This window comes from Phasianus colchicus, chromosome 12, assembly GCF_987193195.1.
Source record: "Phasianus colchicus chromosome 12, bPhaCol1.hap1.1, whole genome shotgun sequence".
NCBI classification, from domain to species: Eukaryota; Metazoa; Chordata; class Aves; order Galliformes; family Phasianidae; genus Phasianus; species Phasianus colchicus.
The window spans coordinates 8342865-8366265 of NC_143447.1; the positions used below are offsets into that span (position 1 = coordinate 8342865).

Sequence of the window (23401 nt, forward strand, 5' to 3'; positions counted from 1 at the left end):
AAGAGAGAAAGAAGCAACACAGCATTGGCATTAGAGACTGTCAGCTTCCTCTCACCCTGAAGTATGCAAAGCTACAAACAGAATTGAACAGTTGTGATCCATGTACTCCATCCTTAATACGTCTCTGTATTAAACACTTGTTAGAAACTGAGTGATTATACTAGGATGTGTGCATGATATAGCAGATATGTTACATCTGCTTGTAGGTAGGTCGTGCATAAACCTCTTCTGAAGTGCTGTTTGCCTCTAGGAATAAATGGGACATATGAACTGTGTAATTGCTTCCCAGCCATGCTGTCAGGCAGCACCCTCCTTAGAAATGGAGACACGAGGCACACCTCTTTATGTCTGAGCACCCATCAGCATGAATGCTCACAGGTGACACGTAGGCTTCTTGGCTGTGTGCTAAAGAGGTGGTGCTAGAAAAATACTCCTGCTAGCAGTACTATCTCCAGTGTGCCCTTACTATTCCTTTAGCAGAGTTTGGGGTAAGTGGTGTACTTTACTTTAAGCTGATGTGCTTCAAGACTGCCTGATTAAGTGAATGTTCAGATTTCCTGCGCTTTCCACTGTGTGTGTACATGTTTTTATCTTCAGATCAATGCTTCTTTTTTTTTTCCCCTTCTTTCTTTCTTTCTTTTCTTTTTTTTTTTTTTTGGCATATGCTCTCATCTATTTATCGCTTCCTCCCTTCTTCTTTCTTCCTTCCATCATCTTTGTCACAGTATGGGAGTTGGGTATTTTATGTGATACCTGTTTGTTCAGAAAACGTATTCCTTTTCCCATGCTGCAAAGGGCAAATCCTGCATGCCAAGATAATTTCCCTAAGTTATTCAGGAACAACGCTGTCATACTCCTGAATGTTTTATCTCACAATAGAATTGTGATATTTGTGTCCTAGAGGCAACAATATTAGCCAATAGTGTTGATGCTTGTTATGTGACTGTCTTAGACTATGATCTTGACTGAACATGAGCAGCACCTGCTTTGCAGGGCACCTCTTCTTGGCAGAGCACAACCTGGACACCTGTGTTATGGACAGGCTCCAGAGCAGCAGCAGTAGGGGAACAGGTTAAGTGATGGCTGGGAGGGTTCCATCAGCGATGGAAAAAGCCAGTGGATTTTTCCCAGTATGGTTTATAGCCCCTGTTCTTCTGCATGCCAGGCTAAAAGCAAAGCCACAGCTGAATGGGATTCAAGGAGGATTTCGTGAAGAAAGAAACCCTTTTTGCTGTTTCCATTGGCAATTTTTTTTTTTCCAAACCAAGGAGCCCTTGATCGTACAAGTAAGTTTTGGGAATAGTTGTTCTATGATGTTTCAGTCGTATTTTTTTTTCTTTTCCTTTCTTTCTCTCCTTTTCTTTTTCTTTTCTTTCTTTCTTTCTTTCTTTCTTTCTTTCTTTCTTTCTTTCTTTCTTTCTTTCTTTCTTTCTTTCTTTCTTTCTTTCTTTCTTTCTTTCTTTCTTTCTTTCTTTCTTTCTTTCTTTCTTTCTTTTTTTTTTTTTTTTTTGAGATCTGATGGGTCCTGATTGTACCAATTTTCTCTTTTTCTACTTCCCCTTCTCCTGTTGCAAGAGGTGTAGAAATGTAGAAGGAAAGACTGGAAGATGCGAAGCTGTAGGACCTAACTTAAAAGCAAAGCAGAACTGGAAGGAAGAAATAGGATGGGTTTATAGGTCCATGACTGTTAATTTTCTGTGATGTACTTTGCTGTAAATATATTCTTATTTCTGTAATATGGAGCTGGATGTATTTGGGCTGTTGGCCTGCAGGTCTTGGAAGTAGAGGGTGGAGATAACTTTTTTAAATATTTGTACAGGGAGGAGGACAAGGCTTGAAACTGCTCTGAAAATAACTCTCCAAGGATAGGTTAACTGTACTGGGTTTCACAAGAACCACTCCCTGGAGATATTTGAATAATAGATTGACATTATGGGGTGCAGTAAAAGGTGTGTGCATTTCAAAAACTTAAGGAGAAAATTTCCTTCTTGAGCAACTCCTTTATAAGACACTTTTTTATGTCTGAGGCTTCTACTACTCATTTGCAAATTAAATTTATTATTAGCCACATGGAAAATTGAGGCTTAAATGGTCTGGGTGGTGTGGCCTTATTTGTCCAAACAGGTACTTCCCAAATCTGATGAAACAGCAGAAATACCTTAAGGTTTCCTTCCCTAAGGCCTAACCGAAGGCTTTCCCCAGCTCAGGCTGGTGGAAGGGTGCAGCTGTTCTGCTTCAGCTTGTCTTGGAATCAAACTTGAACAGTTTCTCATGGCTCCACGTGATACTGTTGCAGTGCCTGTTCTTCCTCTATGAGGTCTTACAGAAGAGGAAGGATAAATTAGCTTTCTCACAACTTATTGTCAATGACCAGCTGATGCAATTGTTTGCTATTAAAAGTTTGTTCTATAGGCCAACAGCTAGCTAGCAAAATACCAGCAAGACAGGGCAAATACTTATGTATGAGTGCAGTAGCACAGTAAAAGGCATGAAAGGAGCTTGTCTCAGAGCTAGCGCGTTTTATGAAGATTTGCATTTAAGCCTTTTTAAGCAGTAGCAAATTTAGGGGTATTGAAGCTGAAAGAACATGTGCTTGAGTAGGGAGTGCATTTACACAGCTCTTTGCCCTTGGCAGAACATCCGAGAGCAAAAGAAACAGTGTGTAAGAGAAGGAGGTCTAAATCAAATTTAATCTTCAGTAATAACCATCGTGTTTGCTTTTTATAGCGTTTTCCCTTTTTTCTAATGCATTTCAGTGAAAAGAGGTTCTGCAGAGCCACATGGTAAATAATCTGATTGTTTTTGTGCGTCCCAAAGATAGAGGAGGATTTAAAACAAGCAACAAATAGAAGCTTTTGCTGGCATTTATGATTGTGGTTAATGGATCAAGCTTTTAATTTCTGCTAGAAATGATCTCATGTCAGTGTGCAGCTGCCTGTTCCACGTGCTTGTTGAATGCATCACTCTGTCAGTTGTGTGGTGTATGCAGGCCTGAAGCTGTGGTACATCTGTATAAAAATTACTGTTAGCTGTTAACTGCTTTTTTTTGTTTTTGTTTCAATCTCTTGCTCTGTTGTAAAACACAGTATTAAAACAAAACATTGGAAAGCAAATTATTTGTCTCTGGTGTAGAAGTGACAGTGTGTGAAATACATCAGCTTATTGCAGTTAAACCTATCCCTGCAGTGTCTTACTGTAATTGATGGAATAATGTAAACTAAGTGTTGAGTGGGAATGGTGATTTCAGGACTGGAAATGGCAAGAAGGTGTCAAATGTTTTCTGCTGGCTTTGCAATTGGAGACTATCTTGGAGTAAATCTGACCGTTGTCTGCTTTTGGTTGTGGTAAGTCCAGTTATGGCTGCGTTGGTCACTCACGGTTCTGCTTTGTATCCAGGAGCTGTGCTGCCACAAAGCTGAAACTGTAGAGTTAATTATGGCTTTAGTTTATTGGTGGTGATTGACGCCCGCGTCCTAGAGATATGGAGCTCGTTCCAAACCTCAAGCTGTGAACTGATATTCAAGAAATGAATTGGTGTTTTGCCATTGGTGCAAACTGCTGCTGCTGTGTTTGGCTTGAAATGAGTAGTTTTATCTTGTGCAAACTACAACTAGTTCCAAAAATACATACTTACAGTGGAAACAGCAAATGTAACTTTCTTTTATATTTAATTTCATAACCTATCCTATTTTTTGTACTTCTGTATTTCTCTCCTTGATAACAGGCAATTTTATGCCAGATTTCTGTTGCTTTCAGGTTATTTTAGGCTTATCTTTCCATGTTCAGTTCTTTGAAAACAACATAAGGTAGTTCTTTATTGTTTGTTTTGGGGGAAGAGACACTCGGTAGCTACTCTACAGGAAAGTGCTACTGCATTTGCAGCAGTCTTTCTACTATACATTCCATTTTCCAGTCATTTTTGTCATAATTCTAGCTAGTTTTTTTACTTTGATCAGAGTAGATCAAACATGATTTAGTTTAGAGTTGTTATGGTTTCATGGTTAAAAACTTCGAAATTTGTCCTCTAAACTTTATTTAAAAAAAAAAAGTTTGCTTCTTTGGAAAAACTTTTTGAGATGGTACATGTGTCAGTTTAAAAATCAAATGGATTTTTTGTGTGTGTATTAATATCACAGAATCACAGAAACACCAAGGTTGGAAAAGACCTACAAGATCATTCAGTCCCACCATCCACCCATCACCAATAGTTCTCACTTAACCATATCACAAAATCCAAATGTTCCTTGAACACCTCCAGGGTCGGTGACTCCACCACCTCCCTGGGCAGCCCATCACAGTGAATGTGAGATCAGAATTGCATCATCAAGGCATTTAAACAGCTTTTCCAGCTTTCACACAGGTTAAAAAGAGTTCTGCAGGTTTGTTTCCCAGTTATGTTGAACACTTTTCTTTGACAATGATTTTTCAGTCTGTTGTTGTGTTGACTTCTCTTTGAAGTAAGAGGAGTGTAATAAAAATCAGTTGTGTTTTTTTGTTTTGTTTTTGGTCAGGGTTTGTTTTTGATACTTGGCATAAAGAAGAGTTTAAGGTGAAAGCAGTGTAAAAGATCTCAGCACTGGTCCTATTACTCGATACTTCATTTTTCAAATGGTGACTTGTGTTTTGAACATTTGTCAAAAGAAGCTTTGGTTGTTGCCTGACTAATGCTTTTTGCTTTCCTTTCTAAGGTGTCTCCTGAATTCTCACTATGTCTGATGGGGACTATGATTACCTCATAAAATTCCTAGCACTCGGTGACTCTGGAGTAGGAAAGACCAGCCTTCTTTACCAGTATACAGATGGCAAATTTAATTCCAAGTTTATCACAACCGTGGGCATTGACTTCCGGGAAAAGAGAGTGGTGAGTTTTCACAAGCAGTGTGCTACTTCAGAATGGTTGCTCTTTTGTTGCTGGTGACTAGAATCTACTTCCTCATCTATTTAATCTGATCTGCTAATCCTTATGTGTCAGTGTGCCATCTGTAGTTACTATGTATTTAAAATTGTGATAAGGAAATTATTTTATTTTGCCTGGTTTTATTTGTGCATGTGTCTGTTTTCTCCAAGGTTAAAAAAAAGAGCTGATTATCAGCAACCATTTTGTAGACTCAACACCCCTGAGCAGTGTCTACTCAGTGAGTTGTGCTCATGGTAGCTGGAGTAGTGCCTTCGTTGTTGAACTCCATATATGAGGAAGGATTGGGCCGCAATAGTTTTCTTATTGTTTGTGAACTTAAATGAATGTGAACAAAGACTGCAGTGTTAATTTTAAAAGCATTCTAATATATGTGAGCCAAATGGGTTAACTTAATATACAGATAATGTACAGAGCTGATGTAGCTTCCTGAACAGCTACCATTAGTGGGGAAGAATTGTGGAAAGTAAGACATAGAAACTTTTCTAATCCGCAAATTGTTGTTTAAATAGGCACCTTGTCTGTTTTGTCTGTTGCAAAGAAAGCTGAGGGGAGACCTCCTACAACTCCCTGAAATTAAGCTGTAACAAGGTGGATGCTGATGTCTTTTCTTGGGTGACAAGTGATAGGTAATAGCCTCAAGTTGAGCCAGGGAAGGTTTAGATTTTACGTTAGGAAGCTTCATGGAAGGGCTGGTTAAGCATTGGAATGGGTTGCCTGGGAAGGTAATGGATTCCCCACCTTTGGAGGTGTTTGAAAGGCATGAACGTGGCACTATGAAATATAGTTTGGTGATGACACTTGCTAAGTCAGTTTGATTTCTGGGGATGGTGAAACAGACATTGTGTAGACTAGCTTTTGGTGGATGATGTGCACCACAGTAGTGGGAGAAGTAAATGTCTTTGTGAGATGTGAAACTTGTGCCTTGAATAAGTTAGTGTTCCTTTTGTGGGATGGTACATGCGGTGGATTTTCTTGGTTAGAGTATTTGATAACTCAGGATAAGATTTATGTTTTGCAATTTGATTCATATAATCCACAAATTCAGCAAGCTTATATGTCATTGAAGATACTATTTTTAACTCAGGTAATCTTATGTACAGTGACATTTGAAGGGAAAGACGTGAAGTGTTCTGAACAATAAATGAGCCTATTTTTAATTGATCCTTCTAAACTAACAGATGCCTGTATTTATATTGTCATGCTGAGTAAAATCCTCAGCTTTCATAATTAGCATTCAGTTTCTGCTTTTATAATCTATGATCCAAGATCTATCCCATCTCTTTCAGCAATCTTTTGACAGCTAAAAAGATGTATCTTTATTTTCATGAGTATATTCTGTTTGCTAATGAGGTTCTGTTAGTGTCACAAATGTACTGCCAGATTGCATGATCTCTTGTAGTTATGTTTTCACTTCAACAGGATAGAACATAATAGTAAAAAATAGAAAATCAAATATAAATAATAAACTTGTCTGATGAGAACTCAGTGGCTCCTACTCACTCTATTTGGAATGTGAAGCCTATTGGAAACTGGTTTTCCACTTCCAGTTTTACCTTTATATTTAAATACTCAAGTAGATACAAAATTGAAATGCAACTCGTATTACTTTTGTCTTAAAATAAAGAAATTGAGTTATAGTTGGAAATCCTTGTATTGACAGTGATAATTCTGCTGCATTTAATGACTTTAAGTGTCAGTTATTTTGTGTTCCATAGAGGTTGGGCTGCTAACATTCTGTCTTACAAATTTCCCTTTTACAGGTATACAGACCCAATGGGCCAGATGGCGTTGGTGGCAGAGGGCAGAGGATACATCTTCAGCTCTGGGATACTGCAGGGCAGGAAAGGTATGCTTCCCTCCCCACCTCTCCAATCAGAAAGTAAAGCATGTGTAACCAAGCTAGGTGCAAATGGAATGGAGTATGTGAATTCTTCTTATTGATTGTTACATTTTAGTTGTATGACTCAGGATGGGAAAATGCCATTTAATATGTTTGACAGTGATGAAAAGTTTCTTATGAGTACCCATTAAATTACAACTTTATTAAATTAGAACACTATAACTGTAATCATTGCCTTTTGTCTTCAGCTGGTTAGTTCATGGCCAATGCATATAGATGTTTTTAAAGTTTGTTTTTAAATTTCTTATCCTAAATTTATGTGTCTATGCCAAGGCCTTAGAAAAGTCCGAGTTTGAAATCACTTTGCAGGGATTCTTTCCTACTTGTCTACTAAAAGACAGGCATCCTAGTGGTTGATTGTCTGAAAATCAAGAACTGATGTATGTAGTAACAAGTTTAACTTTGAAGTTTGATTTTTGTTCTTATTTTAATTTCTGAATCCTGGTGAAAGCATGCTGTATAATACAAAGCTTTCACTCAAGCCTCAAGGGCTTTATTTAAATGTCTCCTTGACTTCCTTACACCTGGATTAGGACATATTAATGTTAGCAATTCCTGTTATCCAGTCCCTACATCAACAAAATAAACATGATGAATATTTTCTTCTAGCTAATCTTGTCTTTAGTTACCTCAGCTTCACAACTCTATGCAATTATATTTTCAAAGTAACTTTATAATTCTGCTTTCCTTGTCTAGGTTTCGTAGCTTAACAACTGCTTTCTTCAGAGATGCCATGGGGTTTCTTCTACTCTTTGATCTGACAAATGAGCAAAGCTTCCTTAATGTCAGGAACTGGATAAGTATGACATTTCTTTTTCTCATCTCTTTCTTTTTATTTCTGCAGTGGTGGATGGGAGCTATTCTTGCAAATACAAAGTCTCACTGAGCAGTACAACTGAAAATACTGGGTTTTGAAGCTTTCTGAGGAAGAAGAAAGTAAATGTCCCATTTGCAATTGTAAGAGCTGCTAGTGGGAGCTTCTGATGCTTACCTGAAATTCAGCTTTGCTTACTTAACCTCGCTCTTTAACCTAGCAGGCTGAGAGAACTTATCCCCAACTTGGGTAATGCTCAGTACCATACATCTGTGGAAAGTATTCATGACTTGTCTGAAGCTTTGTCAGCAAAGCTTAACAGAAGGTGAATGTGAGTAGGCTGATGTGTCTAGGGGAAGCAGTTCCCAAACCCACTGTTTCATCCATCATATGAAAGGGTTGGACTTTTTTCTGGCAGTTCAGTGAAGATACTTGGTGAGCATAACTCCTTAAGCTACAAATATACAGATTCTGTGCTAACCTTGTCAGGCTTCTGCTCCTCTGGCTTGTTCGCTGAGTGTGTGATAGTGGATGTCTGCCTGTTTCCTGGCTCCTCAATGCAATTGCAGAAATCTTGAGAGAGAACAGAACACAACTGTATTCCCTTTTTCCAAAAAGTAATTTTCCTGAAGGTCTTTGTGTCCCCTGAAATGTGATAACATTCTTTGTAAGCTTTGTTTGACAGCAAGTCATGACTCCTATTCGTATTGTTGCTGTTAGGTCAGCTACAAATGCATGCGTATTGTGAAAACCCTGACATTGTATTATGTGGAAACAAAAGTGATCTGGAAGACCAACGAATGGTGAAAGAAGAAGAGGCTAAGGAACTTGCAGAAAAATATGGGTAAGTAACTTCCTTCCAGTTATTACTGTACTTAAGGCAAAATTAAATGCTTTCTATAATGTCTTTCATGTAGAATGGAAGGTTGCAAATAAGTGCAAATAAGTATTTTAGAATGCTGAACTGACCTGTAAAATACATTTCTTTTTCCTGTCAGAGGTGTTTTCTGTGTTACATAAGATTTTGTGTTTAATATTGCAATAATCTTGCAGTAGAGGGTGGTTAATTTTCTTTCCTTGGCAGTAAGCAAAGGAAAAGTGAAGTAAAGTGTTTCACAAACATTCTGGTAAAAAAGATAGACTTTAGTTGAAAAGGCAGGTCTCATTTCTTGCTCTTTCCTGTACTGAAGCTTTCTGTGGTACATGGAAAGCCTGGGCCTCTTGTGATGTGAAATCTAAATGAGCATTTGGTGAGGTGATTAACTGATTAATGTCGCATCAGATTTTAGAGGGAAAATGCAGTACTAAGCAATTACATCCTAATTTAGAAATTGAGTTTTATTACAACAGTTTGTTATGGAGCAGCCCTTGCCCACTGGCATGACAGTTGAAACATGCAACCTCAGTTTCTTTGAGAGCCTTGGGACCCTTTCACAGGCATTTGAAGAATGTAATTACAGAGTGCTGAGTTCCCACAGAAGACCAGTTCTAGTTCAGGTTGCAGATCACCTGTACTTAGCTAAGTTGTTAATCACTTAGCCTCAAAAGGCTCAGCTGTTGCTGTTTGTTTTTGTGCAGACGTCTGCACTCTCCCAGAGAGTCTGAAAATGAAACATCAGTCAAATCAGCTGGAAGACAGCCTTTCCCCATCCCCACAGACAAGGATCATGTGACCTTAAAGGAACTGTGGCAATTCTTTTTTTTCCTATCAGACACTAATTAATCCTGTATTACTCTTATACTTCACTAAACTCTTCCATGGTTCCCATCTCTGAACTCGATTTGTATTTAGTGTAAATCAGAAGAACATGTTTGAAGGAAATCTTCTGACCCATTTATTGTGGCTTGATTCACATAGTGAAGCAGCCTTCTTGCATGGGAACTGGATTCCTTCTCAAATTAAAACTAAATTAGATGACAGCCTCCAACCAGTAGTCTGTATTTTGATCAGTCAGGGAGATTCCAGGGGACTAGATTAGCTAAGTCCAAAGTAAAGCTCACAAAATATACATGCTGTAAACGCTGGGTCCTTAATGCTAATTGTCTTGCTGTGAAGGTCTAGTCCTGCTGTGCCATGCTATTTCTCTGTTACACACATAGTCAGAAACTAGCTTTCTTTCTCCCTGAAGTATCCTTGGAGGCAATTCAGAACCAAACTATTTAGTAGAACCAAATAGATTTATTGCCCTGTGGCACTGAGCTACCAGGAGTCATGCACTTTTCCAAATGCTCCTGAGAAGATGCGAGATAAATCCTGCTGCAGCAGTCTTCCAATAACAAAAGTGTGAGATACTCAGTATGCCCTTCCTGTAGTGGTGAGTGTTGTGTTTTGAAAATGGCTGCAGGAGACCTAGACACTGAGACAGTAATACAGTGTTATTGACCACTCATTGGACCTTGCAAATTTAATAAGCCTTTCTAGTTAGGAAATGTAGAGTTAATTCATGCAGGTGGTAACAGTACTGCTGGTTTGGCTCAACCCTGTGATGAACTGAAGGTCAAAGCCTGCTGCCTTTCTGTTGAAACATCCTAACCCTCAACAATAATGAAAAGTAATGGTATATTTGCAATACTAAGGTGCCCAGAAACTTTTGTTAACAAAGGTCTGAGTATGTTGAAATACCATCTCATCCCCCCACCTTTTTTTATCTGAGTGTCAATGGAATGAAATTGTAGCGATGTAGTCATCATGACAGGAAATGGTATCCTCAACTCATTGCCTGAACTTTGTCAGGATCTTTCAGAATTTCCTTAGGAAAGGGAGAGGTTTGCAGGAGAATTGTGGGAAGCCACCTGCTGTACCAGTTCCAAAATATGGAGGGAGACTGGGGGAACGTACCTGCATGCTTGCTTGAAAATTTGCCTGTTGGCTCAGACATAAGGTTGTCCAAAGTCAGTGCTATGAATCTGGGGAGTCCTACATACCTTACTCTCTGTAAAAATCCTTAAAAATAAGAACTGCATACTGGTTAAGTGTACAGTCAGAAGTACAATAGCAAGAAGGTGCTCTTTCACATTTTTGACACACTGAATTTTTTTCAGGCAGAAGTTGGAATTAAATTTCATTAACCTGATGGTGTCTCACATGGCAATGTCCTGCATGTGTTTATGTTTACTGCTGCTTGTACTTCTGTTTTTACATCTGTAGTTAGCTTCCAGATGGGTGAAATCAACATTCATTTGTTTCTTTTAGCTTATCACCATCTTCCTAATTCCCTTGATGATGAAGTTGATTCTTATTCCTTTGTCCTACTTTCTTCTGCTTCTTCCTCTGACTTCTGTTTGCAGTCTCCCTTGAGCATCTCTCTTGCTTTGCTTGCTTTATTTCTGACTTTGTTCCTTCCTTTATCTTGATAATACTTTCACATGTGATATAAACTTGCATATTTTGTTTGTTTCCCTAGTTCTATGATTTCTCCTTTATCTCTTTATCTCCAGCTCTGTCTGCAGCTTTCCCGTCTTGCTAGGAATGCAGTGCTTAGAGCAATAAGAAGGGAGGAGAAAATACCATACGCATGCTCTCCATCACAACATGGATGTTCTGCTTCCCTCAAAATCTGGGTTCCCAAGCAGCATGTCTGCATTTAGTCATGTTTATTTGTGGTTATTTACTGTGGATGAGGGCTTATACAGAGTTGGACTGTTCACTAAGGGAGCAGGCGTTGCTGAATTTAATAATAATAATGAGACTATCTTATCCCTGAAGTTTCACTGCTAGAGAGATTTCTGCAGGAGTAGAAGTCTTCCCCTGCTGGGGCTGCTTTCATTGTAAAATACGTAAGTTGTTGCTCTAGTTCAGTGATGCCTTTGGTAGTGATCATAAGAATACTGCATCAGGAGTCTTTGCCTTGCCTGCCAGGGAATTGCATATGTGCACTCCCTTTCTTGCAGACACCCCAGCTGATGTAGATTGAGATTGGTGAAGAACACTTCTTCAGAGAAGGTCATATTAAGAAATTGCATCTCTCATGGGTGAATGAGCCTTGGGACTTTGTAACAACCAGTGCCTCCATAAAATGTGGATCCCAAGGTGTAAATTAATGCTCACCCTTTTGTCCTACCAACAGAGTAAGACGTTTAATTCATGTATTTTACATTTCAGACCACTGACCACTTAGTGTCTCTGTACTATGGAGGAATGGTAAAACACTGTTAGTGCAATTTCTAAGTGTATATAGCAAGAGTGATGTATTGGTTATGCTCCTAATGAATATAAACTGTGATTTAAATTTGTGGTTTTTGTCTTCTGCAGGATACCATATTTTGAAACCAGTGCAGCTAATGGGAATAATGTAAGCAAAGCCATTGATACACTGCTTGACCTCATCATGAAGCGCATGGAGCGATGTGTGGATAAATCCTGGATCCCAGAAGGGGTAGTGCGTTCCAATGGGCACAGTTCTACAGAACAATTGAGTGAGGAGCAAGAAAAAGGCAAATGTGGCTGTTGACTCAGCTACAATTAAATTTAATGTACATGCTAAATTATAGTACAGTTGCAGCTTAACTGTTTAACTTATAGACAAATCACATCTCATAGTTATGTAATGAGCATTATTAACTTTTGATAATAATTTTTGTGCTTTTCTCTCAAACAACATTGACTTTTGTTTGCAAGGTGTGCAGTTCATTAGTGATGGGACAAGTTCATCAGTTTGATGTAGTACTGCATATTCCCTAAATTCTCTACTTTGGAAGGAAGGGGAGGACTTTTAATTAAGAAGTGTAAAAGCATCTTTATGTATGGGCAGTAAGAAAAGGTAGGTTTCTGAAATAAGGATTTTCATTTGCTCCTTGAAGGCTCCATTAACTCCAAAGACAAAACATTTAGATTAGATATTGTGACTACTCTTAGTGTCTGCAGACTAGCAAGCTTACCAACATGGTTCTTGAGTCTGTTTTAACAGAAACATTTAATTATTTCATCAATCAATGACAATCATAGCGAGCAAATCTTGTCTTTTTTGCAAAAGCCTGTAAGTAACTTTGCATTTTTTTCTCAAACCATCAGTATTTAGTGATAAAAGCCAAAAGAAAGATATTTTACATAGAATGAAAAACTTCTTAGAGAAGCACAGGGATGCATATGTAGAGCACTTTTTGTAGGTCACGAATGTGAATGTTTAAACTACAACTGTACTATATAAAATATAGTCAACAGAGCCTGCGAGACCTCCTGCCATCATTTGAATTTCTAGAACATATGTATACATATATTGATATGTCAGTGGTGTAAATGTATATCTGTTATGTTCTTTGCTATTGTTTTAACAGGAGTAGGGTAATGTAGATGTCAGCAAAATTTCATCTGAAATAGTGCTTTGTACTGAGGTTTTTTTTGTTTTTGTTTTTAAACCAAACACTGATTTGGAATGTTTCTTCAAATATGGATTGAGAAACGAATAGTGATTGATTGTTTTCTGGTGAAAGAGATACCAGTTCTATCTAAATCAGTATTTCTATAAATTTATAATGCTTATTTTCTGCTGCCAACCTTTGTGTCCTGTACATCTTGGTTATCATATATTCACTTATGGCTTGTTAATTTCCTTAAAAATGAATAGAGTTACTCCTCCTCCCCCCTCTCCCTTACAGATCACATGAATGTCAATTCTGGTTTTGGTGGATCATGTTATTCTTCAATCGTTCTTATTTATTCTTATGACAACCTGAAGAACAATCAGTATTTTGTTGGTGTTTTTTTCTTTTTTCCAGACAGATTTATAAGATGTGCCTACCAACTTGTTTTCTACCCTGGCAGATGTTGTATAAATCAAAAGTATTGCCAATTAAAGTCAACACACCAAACTGAGTCTTCTTACAGACTTTCCACAGCCGTTTGTTTACAGAAGTCAAAAGCTAACACTTATTTAGAAATGATGTATTTATTTATTTAAATGTTCTGTCTATTTGGCTACTGCAATTTCAGGCAAATGTCTGTATCAGTAACGAACATGAATTGCAATGTAACACATTTTTTTGAAGGACCTAAAATGTTTCTGGAATAGGAGCTAATAAGGAAAAAAACCCCTTTATATTATACATAGCCTCTGGTTATACTAAGAATGCAAGAATAAGTGTTAAGACTTGGTTCTTAAAATATTTTACAAAGTAATGTATTCTTCTTTAACAGCAACATGTAAATATTAGATTTTTATCATAACCTACACAGAATATTTTAAAAGTGCAATATAATTTGACTACTCTGGGGCTAGGATAAAGATGAAAGAAATTTATATTGAATAAATGTAGTTTTTTCTATTACATCATACCAAGATTCTAAAGTGCTTGTGGACCAGAGTTACTGTAGTTTAACTCAGTGCCTTTTGAAGTTATCATCAGGTTTCTGACCAGTAAAGTATCAAACTCTACTGTAGGACACAAATACATTTCAATGTACTTCAGTGTCTGAATTTATTTTAATAGAACTCTTTGCTTTTCAGAGGGTTGCAGTGGAACTTTGTCATGCATTAACTTTAATGAAAGTTCCTGTGTTAATAGCTCCAGTTCCTGAAGACAGTGAGGACTATTGCAGCCAACTTCTGAGCTAAGTGAACTACTGAAATGCTGTTTAAAAAGAAAAATAAATAAATAAAAAAATCCTTTTGGATACCTACGTTTAGATTGGATATTAGATATTAAATACTATAACTGTCATATTTTTGTCATGCATACTATATGTAACTATTTACTGTATAAAAAAAGTCTACATAAAATTGCTTTGATGTAAGCCTTAAATCTTACGGCACACTTCAATCTTCTTTTGTTGTCTTTTTAGCTCTCATGAGAAGTTATGTTAAATGCTTATTGATGGTGAGCTACAGTATTCTTATCAGTCTGCTGCTGGTTTTGAAGAAAGAAAGAAAACTTTGATGTTATGAAGAAAATGGTATTTCAAGAAAAGCTTTTTTTCCATGCAGCTTTAGCTGAGAATGCTGAGATCTGTAATAGAACAGAAGGTTTCAGAAAGTGTTTGCATTAAGATGTTTCATTCTTATTAATAGAAAATGATTAAACATTCCTGCTCTAAGCTTCGTTAGCATTTGTTGAACTGAATTGTGGTATTACTGGTTGTCATCAGTTCAACATCTGTGTTATATGCTGCTATCCCTGTGCCTTATGGCTTTTTTATTTTTTAGGTTAGATGCACATAAACTCTCTGCTCTGGCTGCAGTGCTTCTTGTTCTCTCCTGGCACTGACCAGAGCAGTCAGCTGGGGCAGCTGGTGCTTCCTGTGTGATGCCACAAGCAGCCCAGTGCATAGAAGAGAGTGGGGTGACACTTCCATATTTATAAGACATGGAGAAAGTTGCTAATGTGAGCACATAGCCACAAGGAATCAGAAACTGGACCAGGTGCCCAGAGCTGTTAGTGCATCTCCATCTTTGAAGGCAATACAACCTCAGCTGCATGGGGCCTTGAGCTACGTGGTGTAATTTGTCATGCTTTGAACAGGAGTTTGGTGTAGATGAGCTCTAGCAGTCTCTTCCACCCAACCGTACGCTCTGAGTCGCGGGGACAAAAAGCTCAGCCTGAAAACGAAGGACTGCAGTTGCATAACGGAAGGCAGGGCTGCCCTAGCCCTAAGTAAATGTGTTTACTCCTGTTTGGTTTTTGCGTCCAGTTGTAAACGTGCTGTCTTCATACCGTCCCTCATAAAGCAACCGCGAGTGCGTCTCTCTGCCACTTCCGCCTTCCGTGCCTGCGGCCCGGAGCTGCCGGGGGAGGCGCCTCTCCTCACCGGGCACGCCCAGCACGCGGCGCTGGGGCCTTCCCGTGTTTCCGGGCCGCCCTGACCCCGTGCGCACAGCAGGGGGCGCCCGTGCCCCGCCACAGCGCCGCTCCGCTCCGGCCCCGCACGGACTCCGCTTCGCTGCGGCGTTGGCATCCCGCGGCCGCCAGGGGGCGCCGTGCGGCACGCCGCCCCGCCGCTTCCGGTCAGCTGAGCGAGCACTTCCGGCGGGGCCTGCGGATCGGTTCGGCGCGGCCATGAGGATCGAGAAGTGTTACTTCTGCTCCGGGCCCATTTACCCGGGCCACGGCGTCATGTTCGTGCGCAACGACTGCAAGGTACCGCTGGGGGGGCGGGAACGGGCGCTCGCAGCCAGCCCGGGTCCGGTGTGTGTGACCTCAGGCCCGCTCCGGCGGCGGCCCCGTGCTTTCTGGGAGGGCCGCGGGCTCCGCGCTGCCGGCGGGTCTGTGAGCGGGGCGGGCGGCGGGCCGGTGTCCAATTGCGGCCGTCACAGCAGGACGCGCACAGCCGCTCGGGCTTCGTGTCGGTGTGACGGCGGCGTACTCGCGGCGTCGCGGTGTCCCAGCGTCCGCCTTGCTCGCGGCCGTAGGGCACTGCAGAACGCGGTGTGAAACGAAGCAGCGTGCCCAAATCGCTGCCGATGTGCCAGAACCGATACCGGCACGGCCGCTCCGCCGTCTTGGTCTCGGCCTCGGCCGCCGGCGGTGATCCGGCCGGACGCCGCTGCTTTTCCCGGGGAAGGCTGCGAGGTTCGGAGGTTGCGGCTGCCGGCGCGGGGCGCCTCGGGAAGCACGAGAGCGGCGGGTTTGGCAGAGCTGAGGAGAAACTCGCGGGCAGGGAATGTAGAAACGAACTGTCGCTAAGGACTTACTGTGCTGTGTTCCATTTCTTTGGAAGCCGGGCCAGGCTGGGTGGACCCTGGGAGGCCTGGTCTGCTGGGGCACCCAGCACACAGCAGGGGTTGGCACTGGGTGGGCTTTAAGGTCTCTTCCAACACAAACCGTTCCACAGTTGCGTTTCTCCTTTTCCTTTCTTATCTTGATGGCATCTCCCTACCTGCTCCTTCTGAGTGGGAAGCATCCGCTGGACTGAGGCAGTTTGGGGTAGAGTTGAAGATAGGGTTCTTCATAGCTCAGTGTTTTGCTACCTACCTTCAGTGCTGCATTAAGTGAATGCTATTGACTGTGAAGTTTCTTTTATGCACCTTTAACAGTCCTGAAAACACCACCTGGATGAACGTAAGATGCTTCCATGGCTAGCAGGGGCAGATGCCTAAAGTGAGTCTGGCATGACACAGTTACAAAATTGAAGTACAGTGTTTTATTTCAATGGCTGCTTTCAAGAAATGTGTTTTAAGCTGGGAGTGGCAGAGCGAGATCTAAATATAGGCAATGAAATAAAATAGCTGGTAGTTCTTTATGGGTGCAGTAGAAACTATTTAATGAGAAAAGATGTTGTGTTACGGATTCATTCCTGTGATCAGCCCTTGGTAACTATTAAAGACTTCCTAACAACTTGAGAAGTAAATAACTTGTGCTTGTTGATGTAATGAAGTGCAGTAATGCACAGCAGCTCGTGTGTCGTGGGCAGGATGGCAGACACTTTATGGTAACTTCCTTCTGTACCTGATCTCATGATGCAGTTGTACAGCTCATTGAGTGATACTGGGAACCCCCTTGGTGAGGAGCTCTTCATCTGTTCACCACTTTCTGGTAACGTACAGGGGATGAAATGGATTCTACTGGATTGCACCAAGTATTTAACAGTATCCTGTTTCCTATCAGTTTTGATTTAAATTATTGAAAATGAACTGGGTAGGTTAAATAAAGTACAGCAGTGACTTCGAAAATATAAGGCAATTTAAGGTCACTGTGTGAAATAAATGATCTTAATAGGCCATATTAAATGAAAAGTCTTCTTGAACAGTAGAGCATTTAGTGGTATTTAAATGCTGGAAATTTAATAGTATTTTCAGTGGTACTTAACAATATTGAAGGTAGTTTTCTATCTCTTACCTTGAAAATGAAGGTGGAACTGTTTTTTATTGTTTTTCAATTCAGTACCAGCAGGGATCTGGGGTTATGCTATTGCATGTTGCTGACTTCGAGGTTGCAGTTTAATTTGAACTAATTTTGGTAATTCTACTTCATTGAATTTTGTGGGTTTTAGGTTAAAGTGATAGAGCCTTACTGGAACAAGAATATTTTGGTTTTGAGGGAGCTGTGATATGAAAAATAAAGCAAGTGTTGCCATGTTTCTCTTGGATTTCAAGCCAAGGAAATAGTTCCAGCTGGCATAGGGATTTTGTGTCCATCCTTATTATTCAGCCAGATATAACCCCACAAATTCACATATATTGACATGAGAGTGAAAATAAAACGTAATTCACTTCTGTAGATGAGTGGCATAACTGGACGTGGCAGTATGTAGAGATCTGTAGAATAGATAGAAAAAATGGGAGCAAGAAAAAACAACAGAAAACAGTCGGTGCTGTTGTATGTGCTGTAACTGCTGTCAGTAAGTTCAGTCCAAGATGTGACAGTGTGCTCAGGGCTCCTCCTGCGTGCTGCTCTGTAAGGTTTAAAGCTGCATCCCAAAAAACTAGCTTCTTTGTTGTTGTTGTTGTTGTATTATCACATTGAAAAAATGAGAGGTGTGAGGATTTTTTGTTGTCAAGATGGCTCTGTGTCTAAAAAGTGCTGACAGGTGTAGAAAATTATTTATTCACAGTACAGGTTTGGTTTTATCTTTTTTTTTTTTTTTTCAGATGATACTTCTCACAACTCTCCTGTGTTTTATTTAGAACCAGCTTAGCTGTGTTTGTGTACCACTGACAGCTGTGAAAGTGACTTTATAAAGAAAAAACCAGAACTGTGCTTGAATTTGTTTCATGAGTGAAAACTTTATTAAAGAAACCGAACTCGTGGCGCTCGTGTCATTATGGGCGATGGCAGTCCTTGTGTATTATCCTCGTCTTGTTCTCTTTCTGAACTATGAACGTGTGGGTTCCAGTGATTTCTGTAGTCAGAGAGCACTCCTGAACATTCAGACCTTGGTGTGTCCATCTTCCTTTCGTCTTGCTTCTGCTCCTGCTGCTTTCTGCCTGCTCTCCTTGTTCACATTTTACAGCTTTTTCAGCTTGTCACTGTAAGCATGGTTATGCTGCATTGTTTGGGAGCTCCGATGAGGAGACCCAGCTAGTTTCTAAATGCCAAATTGTACTGAGTGGCTTAGATTGCCTCATTTGTTAACTGCAGCGGTCTTGCATGTAATGAAACTTGCTGTATTTAATATAGCACTGAATGTGAAATACATCAGAAGACATAATAAAGGAAATGTGTTGATTTAGTTTTTCTGCATAGAGTTCTGTTGAAATGTAATGCAATGACTTTTGGAAAGATTTTTGTGTGTGTGTGTTATAGACACTCCAGTGTTCGCCACTATGCTTGCATTTGGGCAGGAACAATGTGATTTGACCCCAAGGTTTCTTTTTTTTTTCTCCCCTCCCTCCCTAGATATTTAGATTCTGCAAATCAAAATGTCACAAAAACTTTAAAAAGAAGAGAAACCCAAGAAAGATCAGATGGACCAAAGCATTCCGAAAAGCAGCTGGCAAAGAATTGACAGTGGTAAGGAGATGAACTTTTTATATTACACAAGGCATTTCTGAGGGACTGGCTTATTCAGGGTTACTGAGGATACCACCAGTCTGTCCCCTTGTGTTTGGAATTAAGGTGGTTTGGTGGTCATTGTGAGGCAGTAGTAGTTTATGCATGCAAGTAAGACTGTGTGACTTAGAACATCCGTACTCTTAAGGGGTTTCTTTTTACTCTGTAATGTGTTCTGATGACACAAAATAATGCTGTATATTATAAATAGGTAAAAGCTGACCCCAGTTAGGAAAAATTCTCCAGTGACATAATATGGTGCTTTGTCACACTTAACTGAAAATGAACATTAGTTTTTTGGAAGAGTCAGAATGGCCTGTGGATGTTTGCCTGTGGTGAAAACTAATTTTCATTTTGTAATGCAGTATAGCTTGTGTGTGTGTGTGTGTGTGTTTGTGTGCACACCGTTCCTTGCTAATACATATTGTAGCCTTCATTGGAGCTGTCTTTTCCTGAAGTGAAGTGAAGTGAAGATTACCAGCAGGTTTGAACCTTTTACCATTTAAAAAAAAAAAAAAGAAAAGATCCTGTGGGCAGGGAACAAATCAGTGTAAAACTAAGTATGTCCCCCTCAAAAAAAGGGAAAAAATATAGGCTTCCCCATCAGCCTGTCCCAAACCCTGTGGTTGATGAGAATATTTCACAATTTCAAATGAATTTATATTGTTTCAATATTCTTAAAACAAAATGGTTTATTTTTGAACTTTTTCAAAACTAGAGGCTGTTGAATAACACTGGTTTGATCTGCACTGTATGCTGTTGACTCTATATATGTTCAGTTTTGCCTTCTGTGTGTCTGGTCTGCTTTGTAGTTTCTACTCCACAGTAGAACTCTGTTCTCTGTGTCTCGTTAGGAAGGAAATGGCCAATGGAGATGGTTTGGTAAATAGTTCTCTTCAGATGAATCTCTGTGGCTTCTGCTGCTACAATGTCTAACACTTTCATGTATTACCTTCTAGTTTATCAGGAATTGATATTCTAAAACACACACAAAAAAAACCCAGAACCACCAAAAATAGTTGAGTGCTGCAATAAGAACATACGGATCTAAATATGTTGCTGTATATAATCTGTATTTACTCTTTCTTAATATAGGACAATTCATTTGAATTTGAGAAACGTAGAAATGAACCAGTAAAATACCAGAGAGAGTTGTGGAACAAGACTGGTGAGTCATTTTAGAGAGAAAAAAAAAAAAAAGCTGAGAAGTTAACTTCTGAAGACCATGTTTTGAGGAGACGTGTTAGAATATTTATGTTTTGTAGTGATTGTTCTTTGAAGTTACTGGAATGATGGCCAGATTTTTAGATGTGGAGCACATATGAGTTGTGCACAGGTGTGGGTTTACACTGGGTTTTATTTTTTTAGATGCTGGTTGGAAAACAAGCAGAAGCATTACTCTAGTTTGAATTGCTATCTTTGACAAACCTTAGTGGTTCTCCAGCTTTCCAAGAGTCTCTCAGTGTAAACCTTTTACACTGTGGTACCATTGTTTGTTCCCAGTCATTCTGCTTTAGTTTGTTTTATAAATAAACAGATAAAATAGAAGAGTTACTTTGTAAGCCAAGAGTAAATGTTACGAAGGGGAAGACAGTAACTTCTGATTTCAAGTAAAATCTTCTGTTGTAATGCTTAACTGTAGAAGATATTTGTAGGCATAAAAGTGAAAACATTACTAAGTTTTAAAATATGATTCCTTGTAGTTGAAACACACTCTGCTAAAAAAGCACGTATTTTCAACTGTATGTATGTGAGCACACTTAATGCAACTTCTGCTTTGTTTCAGTTGATGCAATGAAGAGAGTGGAGGAAATAAAGCAAAAACGCCAAGCTAGGTTTATTATGAACAGGTGAGGAAATGTATTTGTATTATGAGAGCTCTTGCACATCTGCATTAGAAATTCAGTCTTTCCAGAGCAATCATGAACAAGAGTTTTAAAAGGCTCTTTGCTTTGCTTTGTACACATATAGCAGTCAAAGCAGTGGGACAAAAATAGTTTGAGTGGACTCTGTTCTGCTACCTAACTACTGTGCTATTTTGGCTGTCAAAGCAAATGTAGCTTTTGGATGCTCAGTGGTAGTAGAGTGTTTCATTGTTTGCGGTTTGGAGTCTCAAACAAATTTCTGATAAGAGTTAATACAGTGCTGACATTTTTTCTTACTTTCTGATTTTGCGTCCAATGTACGTCTGAATAAGTTTTCATATAGTTTTTGCCTTTGTTTCCTTACAAGAGTTATTTGCCACTGTATACCTTCAGCTAAATATGTGCTTTGCGTTAAATGGAAAACATGCACCACCTTCTTGAAGGTAATGTAATTTCTCTTCTTAATAGATTAAAGAAGAGCAAAGAATTGCAGAAGGCAGAAGACATCAAAGAAGTCAAACAGAACATCCATCTTCTTCGTGCCCCACATGCAGGTAAGACCTTGATGCTTAGGTTAACAGGTGTATATAATTTTGTGATTAATATTGTAGGGTTTTTTTTGCTGTGTCTTACTCAACTGATGAATAACCATATGCAATTTTTTTTGGAATTAAGTAGAATTTTCTACTGACTGTAGAAAATAGCTCTTGCCACTTACTGATTGAAGGAAAATACAGTACATAAACTGTTTTTTTTTAGCTAATTGTGAAAATGTAGATGTTTTGTAGTTCTCTGTTTTGAAAATTATATGAGAACACTTTTTCTACAATGTAATCGTAGCTTTTTTAATATAGTGATATTTTTATTAATTTTCACTAAAATCTCTGCCTACTACATGTAAAATTTCATATATTCTTTGTGAACTGCGTTCCTAAATTGGCTTTCAGTTGTGGATACCTATTCCTCCTAAACAATTTTTTGCTTTTCAGACCTCTTACAAGTACTAGTTTTGTGTTATACAGATAAAAGTGAAATGAAAAATATTTATTAAAAAAAAAACCAACACGGCTAATGAAACACAGTAATAGAAATTGGAATAAAATATCCATTAGTTCTTGTTCTATAAAAATTACTAGTGAATTTGTCTCAGCTGGAAGTGGGATATATTATTAGATGTTAACTAGAATTCTGTTAATTCTGTTTTTTCAAATTATATGTTTGCATTATTGTATGATTGCACGTGTGTGAAATGGGCTTTTCTCAGGATATACTTAATGTTTTTATTTGTTTTTTGACTTTGCTTGTGTTAGGTGAATGATGCACAATAACACGTAGTGCATCTGTTTTTCAGACATTTTTCTCTTCAGTCTCTTGGATGAAAGAAAGCAAAATTAAATGTCAGTCTTGTAGGGTTTTTTTTTTTTCAGTAGCGTTATTTAAAATTTACATCATTGCCACCCAGTGCAGCATTCAGGAGGGCTCAAATATAAATCTTACATATAACAAATGTGTGAAGGCCATTAGTCCCTTAAAATTAATGCTTTTTATTTTCTATGCAAGATTCTGTTAGGTATTGCTAGCTATATTAAAGCTTGTCATAGTAGCTGAAAAAATACATTGACTGCATTTCAGATGTTGTATAACAATGGCATCAGCTTTTCTATTATAACAACTATTTTATAACTTTAGATGGTGATGGCCATTAACAATAAATAGTTCTAAGCTAGATGGGTTCATTGCTAAACAACTGCTCACTAAATAGTGGCTGTTGGACCTGTTGAGGCATCTTTAAATTTAATATTTATTTGTTTTGAAGGCAAACCGAAACAACTGGAGGAGAAAATGGTGCAGAAGTTACAGGAGGATGTGGCCATGGAAGAAGACTCTTAAAATGCTTGTATTTCTTGTCGTAATTTCCTCAGCAGTTAACAGTTGCTTACTATTTCGCCTGGCTTCACTTGGAGCTGTGCTTGCAATTGAAGAAAAATACATTTTAATAAATAGCGGACGCTTAGGGTTTGAATTATTTTTGTTGTTATAAAACAAAATAAGATGGATAATGGTTTGGACAGTAATTACAGCTATCTAATTCGAGAAAACCTTGTCAACAGGATGAAAAGTAAATTATGTTATTTGAGATGTATTCTTTGTTATACAGAAAGAAAATGTAATTTTCCCTTTTCTTGATAAAAGAAGTTGGTACTAGTCACTTGTTGTTTTTTCTGTTCTTCGCTGGTGGTAAAAGCAGGTAAGAATGTATAGTAATGGTAACAGGATGGAGGAGGTTGTATTATTTTTCTTCAGTGCAATGGAGAAGATTTATTTTCACTCTGGTCTGGGAAAATTGTTCAGTTTGTTATGAATGCAGACTGCGTTTTTTTTTATTTCCTCTTAAAGTCTGTCTCCTCAAAATTACAGTGCAGATGACATCTAAACCTAGCAATGCTAACTTGACTTACTGCCGGTTGGAAAGTAGTAATGGT

General features: G+C 38.9%; 2 protein-coding genes across 2 annotated transcripts in view; both read left to right on the top strand.

Annotated features, from left to right (window-relative positions):
- RAB27A (RAB27A, member RAS oncogene family) overlaps positions 1–13189 on the top strand; it is a 29726-nt gene extending 16537 nt beyond the window's left edge. Inside the window, exons 3-7 of the mRNA XM_031616537.2 lie at positions 4689–4861; positions 6679–6764; positions 7515–7618; positions 8353–8476; positions 11885–13189. Coding sequence (XP_031472397.1) covers positions 4709–4861; positions 6679–6764; positions 7515–7618; positions 8353–8476; positions 11885–12083 — 666 coding nt within the window. The 5' untranslated portion in view covers positions 4689–4708 and the 3' untranslated portion in view covers positions 12084–13189. The remainder of the gene's footprint in view (positions 1–4688; positions 4862–6678; positions 6765–7514; positions 7619–8352; positions 8477–11884) is intronic.
- Positions 13190–15543: 2354 nt separating this feature from the next.
- Positions 15544–23123, top strand: RSL24D1 (ribosomal L24 domain containing 1). The gene is made up of 6 exons (XM_031616541.2): positions 15544–15702; positions 18901–19014; positions 20149–20221; positions 20840–20903; positions 21387–21472; positions 22735–23123. The coding sequence occupies exons 1-6, from the start codon at positions 15622–15624 to the stop codon at positions 22806–22808; spliced, it is 492 nt and encodes a 163-aa protein (XP_031472401.1). The 5' UTR covers positions 15544–15621; the 3' UTR covers positions 22809–23123.
- The last annotated feature ends 278 nt before the right edge of the window (positions 23124–23401 follow it).